The 9,577-nt window shown below is 41.7% G+C and overlaps 1 protein-coding gene across 3 annotated transcripts in view; it reads right to left on the bottom strand.

Moving 5' to 3' along the window:
• Positions 1-1,632: 1,632 nt before the first annotated feature.
• Positions 1,633-9,577, bottom strand: part of pkn1b (protein kinase N1b) — a 32,908-nt gene continuing 24,963 nt past the window's right edge. For all 3 annotated transcript variants that reach the window (XM_056400939.1, XM_056400938.1, XM_056400936.1), the window contains exons 12-22: positions 9,383-9,473; positions 7,462-7,556; positions 6,990-7,062; positions 5,858-5,949; positions 5,534-5,710; positions 5,262-5,324; positions 5,097-5,173; positions 4,820-4,962; positions 3,441-3,548; positions 2,976-3,056; positions 1,633-2,874 (exon numbers count right to left, since the gene is read on the bottom strand). In XM_056400939.1, coding sequence (XP_056256914.1) covers positions 2,671-2,874; positions 2,976-3,056; positions 3,441-3,548; positions 4,820-4,962; positions 5,097-5,173; positions 5,262-5,324; positions 5,534-5,710; positions 5,858-5,949; positions 6,990-7,062; positions 7,462-7,556; positions 9,383-9,473 — 1,204 coding nt within the window. In that variant the 3' untranslated portion in view covers positions 1,633-2,670. The remainder of the gene's footprint in view (positions 2,875-2,975; positions 3,057-3,440; positions 3,549-4,819; positions 4,963-5,096; positions 5,174-5,261; positions 5,325-5,533; positions 5,711-5,857; positions 5,950-6,989; positions 7,063-7,461; positions 7,557-9,382; positions 9,474-9,577) is intronic.

The raw sequence follows: 9,577 nt of genomic DNA, 5'->3' as shown, positions 1-9,577 counted from the left end.
TTCTTCAAATTTAGTACAAACATTCACTTGGACTCAAGGACAAACTGTTTAGACTTTGTGGTGAAAGGTCAAAGGTCAAGTTGACTTCACAAAACACGTTTTAGCCTTAACTTAAGACTTCACACAGCAAATATGACAATAAACGTCATATTTTATATGACTCTGGATAAACAGGGATGTAAACCTGTTTATCCAGAGTCATATAAACTAGTGGCAAAGACATACAACCACAAGGCGTTTGATCCATACCAGCAACAACATTTCTTTCATTGGTTGCAGTTATGGCGGCTGAAGCTACAACGCTGGTGTAGATTGAATTAAATGGCTGGCATCATTATTTGTTCATTTGTTCAAGATCAGGCATCCATCCATCTGCAGCCTCATCCCTTGGCAGAGGGGGTTTCTCTTCCTCAGTGAAGCAGGCAGTGCAGTGGATGAGTGATTTGGAACATTTAGAAGAAATACAGTTTAGGTTTTCTTTGTTTTCCAGATTTGTTTTTTTCCACAAAACACATTTGTTAAACTAAAAATGACCACTCATATAACAGTTCTATAGTTCAGCTTTCTTGGTTGCTTTATAAGTCTTTTTTTAGAGTGTGTGTGTGTCTACATTTTTCTTCTGGGTCCTGTTTTCTTCCCACTAATAATTCTAAGAATCTTTTTAACAATTACCATTTCAGGAAATCATTAATAATAACAGCTGGGACCCGGCCTGGCTCTGCATGAGTCTTCATTCAGAGGCACTTCACTGTACACCGTCTAACTCGCTACCCACTGCTGCAAAGCTAGCTAGAAATTTTAAGCTCTCATATTAAATTTTACCTGTGTCTGCAAAATCCATCTGAGTATTTGTGAGTTTGGAAAAATGATGTGGACATCAGCTGCTACGGCTTTGGACCGAGTTCACTGGCCTGGTGTCAGTGTGACCCTTAGACAAAATCATATGTACAGCTGTTTGCTGCTCTGAGCTCAAACTCTCTGAAATTAATGCATTCAAAGAAACTCTGGAAACATCTGTGCAATCTTCCGTAAGTCAAAACATAATTTCTATGTTACTGAGCGTTGTATGACTAATGACCATGACTCATCCTGTAGTTTGTAAGGAACATGAAGTTTCCAGGTTTTTAATTTTTTAAACATCTGTCGCCATAGTCTGATCTATCCCCCACCCTCAACATCAGAACAATAACATATTATGAGCCTGGGTCTCTTTTCTCAGCTGCTCTGTGATAAGATGCTGTTCTCTCCTCTCCTGACGCAGTCATCTTCCTCATCACTGATTAACTTATCTTAGCAAGTCTATGATATTTTGTGCTTTGGTTTGGTTTGCAACGTTGCCTCAAGAAGCTGCTAACTGGCCGCAGGTACACAAAACCAGAGAGCTCAAATAACACTTTTTACTACTTGCAATTTTGTCAAACAGGAAATCTAAACTGAAGATGTGCCCACAAGGTAAAAGACATTATATCTGTGTAAGAGGCTACAGCGAGGCTGCACTTCAGGATGTACGTGCACGTGTACGCAAACAATTTGAATGATTTGTACCTGTCATTTTATATTTACAAAAAAAAAGATTTGTTAACAAAAATTAGAGCAAAAATCTCAATGAAATAAATGATCAATGCCTCTGTGTTGGGTTCACATCTTTACTGAGTCACAGTTCCAACACGTTTCACCAGCAAACGACAAAAGAGGAAACAAACGGGGGGGAAAAAAAAAACTCTAAAATCACAAAAACAGAAACAGAATTTGTAAAAGCTTTTTGCCATTGAGAATTGATTGTAGTTAAAAATCAGTGTTGTACTGAAAGACAGAAAGAGAGGACAATGAAGAGGCGTCCTATCTGAGATACAGACACACAAACTGCGACTAACTCCCCTCCCTCTCCGTTCAAATCCCCCTCCTCCTCTGCCTCTCTTTGACACGATCCACAGGCAGCTCTGAAAAATAAGCAGAGGTTTCTCTCTCCTCTGGCTCCCCCTTGTGTTCATGTACAGGTGGTGCATGATTGTAACTGTGGATACATTCATGACTGAGGCAGGGACACCGTACACAGCGACACACACACACACACACTGAGCAGCAACAAACAGCAGAGATAAAGGGACAAGAGAAAAGCACAAGTGCAGGAAGAAAAGAGACAAACAGCTTCCTCTCTAATTAATCACTTTTCTCTCTCTCATTCTGGGATTTTGAGGCTCTTGGAGCATTTCAGTACAATCACTGATTATTTTTTTTATTTTTTTTATGCTTCACTTGTTGCCGGGCAGGGCAAACAGCAGGATCCATCATCTTCCATTTGTTACATAATCTGGATTATCTTCTGTCATCATCACAACTTCCTCTTCCTCTAAAAGCCACTCCAGATTGTCTGGAGGTCAGCGGATCCGTGGCATTGCGTATGTGTGACACACGATCAGACTCCACTGATCCCCGTTCGCACACGCTTGGCCCAGCCAGTCCTTCACCCCGTCACAAACACAGACACAGAGAGAGAGAGAGAGAGAGAGAGAGAGAGAGAAAGAGGAAAGAGGGAGAGCGATCCTCGCCTCTCGTCACCATCGAGTTCCTCTCTGCCTTCGCAGGGCAGAGAGTCAGCCTGTACTTCTTAGTCTCCTTTCAGAGTCTGTGGCTGGCAGTGGGCAGCTAATAACCCCATGACCCCTGACCCTAGCAGAGGTCGGAGACGTAGTCAAAATCCTTGAAGTAGTCCTGTTCCTTGCGGGAGAGGGTGCGGCGCTCGCGGGGCGGCGTGAGGGCCGGAGCCTCGGCTGTGAACTCCATGTCAAAATTACTGACGTCTTCTTTTCCTCCGATGGTCGGGACAAACGGAGGCGGGACTTCCCTCTGAAGAAGTGCCTCCCAGTCCATACCCTACATGACATATATTCAGTTTAGTATTAACATCAAGTTCCTTCATCATGAACATTAAAAAAAACAGGAATAAGGAGAAAAGCTTTAAAACACAGACTCACCCTGAAGAAAGGTTGTTTCTTGACGTCTTCAGCGTCCTTCTCTCCAGAGCCCAGACGTCTTTCAGGATTCCTTCTCAACAACTAGCAGCCGAGAAACAACAAACAGTGCCAGAAAACATGTTTGACATCAGTGTTCTTTGTGATAAGAGGCTGAAAAGATGTTGTCATATATAGAGTTTAAAGGCACAGGATGTAACTTCTGCCTTTAGGGGTTTCTCATTCAAAACAATAACAAAAAGACGACGTTGGGGCGACGTCATGAAATGGCGTATGATCATGGGAGTTGATGTCTTCACCACTGTTACCGTCAGCTCCTCCAGATTTATATATATATATATATATATATATATATAACATAATCTTGACATTTATAACTTTAAATTTCTAACATGCCTAGCAAAAGAAAAAAGATGTAAGAATAAAAGAGTGAGTGTAAGTCAGCCAGGAGCAGAAAGTGAGTCTCACCCGTCTCATGATTGCTATGGCCTCGGTGGAGAGGAAGCGAGGGTAGCGCACTTCATCGTTCACGATGCTGTCGAAAACCTCCTCCTCATCATCACCGGGGAACGGAGACTGAAAGAAACAAACACACATTATTTTACGCTGCATTACAATATCACAACTGTCCAAACTGCCTCCTCTCCAGAAGAGACTTATACAAATATTCTGCTCTGGATAATAATTTGTGTCTGACATGTTTTTCCTTGGATTTTAAAGGTGAGCTCAGAGAAATTTTCCTCCTTCTGCAGATGAATGTGAAAACAGCCTCCAAGTGTCAAATTCTGCACATCCATCATTCTGCTCAAATATCCAAGTAACAACAAGCAAAACAAATTTTTGAGTGGACGGGGACTTTAATAATATATGTCAAATATTACAACTCTTTCAAATATTTACCCCCCCCCCACCCATCTGACACTCAGGTGGAGGCACACCGCACTGCCTGCCTGGTCGTTACTGTCAGGCACCACCTGAAGCTCAACCTGGACTTAGCGCCTGAAGCCAGACCTGCCCGTCAAGACCCGTCCACCTCCTCCCCTCACGGGCTCAAGCACCTCGAGCTCTCTGAACACGCAGTTTGTTGTTTATCTTGGAGCGCTAACAGTTTTCCCTTTAGCCTAACTGTGAAGTCGGCACAGTGTTAAAATTTCATGCACTCAGAACTAAGATGTGCAGCAGAGGTCACCAACAGGCAGACTGTAGTCAGGACCTGCACCTACTGTATAACCTATAAATTATTGAGGATTATTAAACTTTGACGGAGCGTTTCTATTTTAACCCACGCAGCTTCTCTGAACTTTATGACACTTTATGTCAGGTGATGCTTCTCAGCCAATCACGATAGACAACGTTGGAGACATAAGTCTGGGGGGGGGGGGTCAGACATAAGAGAAAGACGTGTTAAAACTGTGTTGACATTGTTTATTATAAAATGGTTGAGACGGTTCAGATGATAACAAAAGAAAAAGAAACTCAAGCTACACTTTTCAGGACTATTTCTATTTTTGAACAATTCAACACTTTATTTTAATCATGCACAAAAATAACACATAATTCTTATTATTAGAGAATTCATTTATTCTTGATTTGAATATTAACTGGGTTATCCTGGTAGAATTACTGTCAACAGACTATTAGTCTCTCACCAGTTGTATTCTTAGTGCCAGTGTTTCTGTAATTAAAACTCCCATCAAGTATGAAATATAGTTTTATAGTAATAGTTCTGCTTTTAATGAGTCTGGGTGCGGATGTTACCAAACGTCTCTGTTTACAGTAGTCACACTCACAACTGAAATTAATTAATAAATGAATCATTCTTATGTGTTCTGACTCCGTATTCTCACCTCTCCGACCAACATCTCGTAGACGAGTACCCCGAGCCCCCACCAGTCAACTGCTCTGGTGTACGATGTGTCCGTCAGCACCTCTGGGGCCAGAAACTCAGGGGTCCCACAGAAGGTACTGGTCCTGTCCCCAAAACCCATGCCTTGGTACGAGGGAGTGGTTCAGAGACAAGACAGGGGGAAGACAGACCGTTATTGACTGTGAGAGTGATGAGCGACGTTGTATATATGGAACCTCTCCTCATGCCAAAGTGCCTAATAAATAATGGACACTCACCTTCTTTACAGAGACCAAAGTCTGCTATCTTCACAAAACCCTCAGTGTCGAGCAGCAGGTTGTCCAGTTTAAGATCCCTGATGAGGAAAAGAATGGGATTTACGCCAAATATCGAGTGTTGAGAAAAGAGAGTGAGTGCGTGTCGGAGACGATCCAACTACTCACCGATACACAATCTTGTGGTCATGAAGAAACTGCAGACCCAAGACCACACAAGCTGAGTAGAACCTGTCGGACACACGGCGAGCAGAACATCACACACCACGACATATTCACACTTCATACAGTAATGGGAAACTGCGGACATAGACACATAGAGCATGGAGCTTTCCAGTAAATGTCTCTTCTCTGTATCACACACACACACACACACACACACACACACACACACACACACACACACACACTCTCTCTCTCTCTCTCTCAGCAGAACTCACACAGCACGTGGCTCAGAGAAGACGTCTGCATGTATGTGCATCATGAGGTCTCCTCCTGCCGTGTACTCCATGACAAAACACACATGTTCTGGTGTCTGGAAACATGCAAACAGGTTGACCAGGAAGGGGTGGTGGGAGCCGTTGACGGTCTCAAAGATCCGCTTCTCACACATCAGACTGGAGACAGACAAGAGGGGGGGGGGGGGGGTTGCGAATGAGACAGTAATTACTGAACATTACGAGGTGTAATTATGAGGTGAATGAACTCGTGTTGTGCAGCAGAGACTTTGTTTGAGGTCGTCGTGTGCTGTGTCGTACAGTTACCTTTCCACCTCATCCCGCGCGACAATGTCTCCCTTCTTTAGGGCTTTGATGGCGTAAAGGCTGCTGGTCATTTTGTACTCAGACAGCAGCACCTGAAGAGTCCAGAGAAAGCTTCATTAATCACTTCACCGTTTACAATAATAAAATACAAATGGAACGAACATGAGGAAACGTTTTTATAGGTAACTGTCACTAAATCCCATGAACCAACACTCATCTGCACTTTGACATCACAACTTCATTTATTCCTATTATTTAAAACACTTCACAAGTATATATATTTCCATTTTTAGTTCAGCATTTTCCTAAAACAGCTGAGCATTTGTAGTTTCTGGCAAACATTATTCAAACAGAACAAATAGTGCATTTATTGGGACTATTTTTAGTGGCGGATTAATTTATATAGTGAATATTTAGAAAAGGTGGTTGTGTTCATGAAGGAACATGCTGTGGCTCCCCGATGTGTTTTTAACAATGGAGCTCTATGACACAGAGGAATAAGATACATCAGGCTTTGTTGGTATTAGATCAGTTCTCTGTTGGTTTTCGTCTTTTTATGGAATTTTGTTAATAAAAAAATAAATTATCAGCAGGCCTGAGCTTTAAATAACAATGAGATGAAACGTCAGTAGCGTATTTCATTATGGTGCAAGAAGGCGGTGTTCAACCGTCTGAGAGAGAAGAAGTCATTTCCAGGAGATAAAATCTAAACCTGCATTAATTTAGTATTTGGTGGCAGCACATCCAGCAGACAGGGAGCAACATCAGCGTTTATTTACAGTTGTTTCTGTCCTTTTAGATCTGTGCTTGGTCTCCACCACAGCTAGTCGCCAACTGCGTCTATCTTCTGTTTGGTGCTGAGTGGGTTCATCAGTGCGTTGTCAATAACAACAAGGCTGATAACAGCTGAGGGATTTAATCAAAACATTAACTCTGCAACTGAAAGACGCTAAAACTCTGTTTTTCTGAGAGGAACTGCAGAGTCAAGTGATAACTCTCTATTAGAGTATTTCTATTCACATTAGTCATTTGATCTGTTGTTAAAAGAAATATTGATTCTCAGACGTGGCCTTTAAATCAGCAGCGTAAGGGGTTTTGTTGTTTCTCGTGAGGATAAACGAAGCATGAGTACCTTTCCAAAGTGGCCCCTGCCGAGCACTGCTATCAGCTTGAAGTCCTGCAGGCAAAGAGGGCCTCTGCTGGGTCTGAGATAAAGATTACAGGCAGATTACAGCCGGTGCATGCGACATAACATAACATGATGCATCAGAAAAACACACATCCTATGACGTCCACAGCATAAACGCAGTGTTTATTCTGTGTCTCAGCGAGTATTTCTTGACATATGCTATAATCCACAATGATGATGACTTGGCTTCACTATCGTTTTTAAAAAAAAAAAAAAGAAGAAGAAGTTACAGCACAGCACCAGATTGTGTGTGGGGGTGTGTTTCTGGTGTCAAGCTGTGTTGGCCATATTGCAAAAAGATATGCTCAGGTGTGGTTTCTATGTGTATATATACGTGTGTGTGTGTGTGTGTGTGTGTGTGTGTGTGTGTGTGTGAGAGAGAGAGAGAGACAGGTCCTCGTGTGTGTTTCTGCACCTGCGTAAGGAGTTCTGGGACAGCGATCTGGTTGGCTGCTCGTGAACAGGGTGAACTCCCGCTGTGGACGGGGGCTCAATGACCGGCGTCTGTTCCTGTGAAAAACCACAGAGACGAGGAGGACGGAGACGGAAGGGGAAGCGGGAACACCAGTGAAATAAGAGGGGAAAAACGCCAACAAGGGAGACACAGAAAAGGAGGGAGAAATGAGGACGAAATGATTGCCAACATCTGTAACGACCTTCAGTAAAAGCAGACAAACAGACAGTTATTGAAGCTCATCGTGTCCGGCTGCCAGATCCCCTGCTGGCCGACAGCCTCGCTCCTCCCCTCTTCCTGTCCTCTCCACTCCTTCCTCACTGCTAATTAGTTCTCTAAAAAACATCAGAGTAATTAATCCCATAATACTTCAACCCCGTTGAACACACCATCTGCCACAGGCCCTCTCCCCCTCCGACTCTCTCTGTGCTGGTCTAATTCTGTGTCTGTCTGTTTCTCCGGTCCCTAAAATTAAAATTTGCTTCATTGCCATGACCATAATTAAACACTGCATTGCCAAAGCATGTTAACAAGCCACACTGTGTAAATGTAATGACTCAGAATGTAATAAAAATAAATAAATAAATAAATAAATAAAAATATGTGATGAGATGAGTCTCAGTTTCTCTTTCTTCCAATTATAAAATTATTATGTAATATTAATTCAAATTTATTGAGAGTAATTTACGGGGTTCCTCAAGACTTAGTGTTAAGCCCATTATTTTGTACATATATTATGTAAGGTTTATTTATTATTATTTATTTATTTTGTGGTGGTGAGAATATGAAAAACAAAATTGTTATAAAAGGAAACGTCTTAAAACTAAAGGGGTTGATTTGATTTTAACTGACTTTCTCTAAATTTGGCAACTGTGTCACAACTTTACAAAACAAAGCTATAAATGATGTTGAAATAAGAAATGTCTGAAACCAAATGTGAGCAATATATGAGTGGAAATCATCACACTGAAGCACAGATGTCAAAATCTATTGTAACCTGTATAGAATTAAGGATTTCTTAAATCCAGTTTCATTATACACTTATTCATCCTTACTTTACTTAAGTATATAGAAATATGAGCAAATCACATATAAAACCAATACTTTTTTTTTTAACTAGGTATCAAAAACCAATTAACCCACTTTTTAATTAAATTAAAAGACTTAAAATGCAGCGATATGGTAGATCTTAAAACAACACAAATAATGTTTGAGACCAAAATACATTACATGAATTAAAAAGTTGTTTAAAATGAGAAAGAGTCAGTTCGATATGAGATATGATTTTAGAGGAGTTTGAATGTGGAAGAAACCGACGGTCAGACTCGTAAAAAATCATTGTAAAAGTTGAACTTTTGTTTGTTACTTTGATTTTTCTACAATCCTGTTTTGTTGGGAGTAACTATCCTACATTTCTCTTTCAGTTTCACCCGTCTCTTGATTTCCTTCTCCCCTCTTCTTTCTTTCTCTCTCCTTCTCTCACTTCATCTTTTCTCCTTTCCTCGGCCACATTATCGCCCTCTGCAGATTGTGTTCTTCACACTGGGAAACTAACACGGATTTGGCCTTGATCAAATTAAAGCTCCCCTCCATCCAATTATGTCTCATTAAAGCTGTCTCCTTGAGTTTTCAGTTCTCTATTTCTCTAATTATTCATCCTCTACTTTCTCCCTGCTGTCAGGACCCTGTCTTAGATTTCCCTGCAGCTCACGGTGCAGTGGCCTATGACTGGAGCACTGTTTCCAAGCCAAAGGCTGCAGGTAGGAACTGAGCAAAGTAGTAACATGATAGTGTAAAGATTCCCATCTTTCCCCTGTCTGAAAATCCTCTGTCTGCTTCCCTTCCTCTTTGGCCTTCGTCCCTCTCTTCCCGTCTCACTCACCGAGAGAGCCGGTGCATCCACCACATCTCTCCTGATCTCAGGCTTGGGAGGAGAGTCGCTGCCCAGGTTCAGCTTCTCCACTGAGATTTCTCTGCAACGCAAACAAACACAAAAATCAGATTTTTTTATGTTGCACAGGCACAAATAAAAGCTCTTCGCTGAAAATTAAAATCAATTGACTCTGTGGAGGAAAAC

The sequence above is a fragment of the Seriola aureovittata genome, chromosome 17, assembly GCF_021018895.1.
Source record: "Seriola aureovittata isolate HTS-2021-v1 ecotype China chromosome 17, ASM2101889v1, whole genome shotgun sequence".
In the NCBI taxonomy this organism is placed as follows: domain Eukaryota; kingdom Metazoa; phylum Chordata; class Actinopteri; order Carangiformes; family Carangidae; genus Seriola; species Seriola aureovittata.
This window is presented reverse-complemented; position numbering and strand designations above follow the sequence as displayed.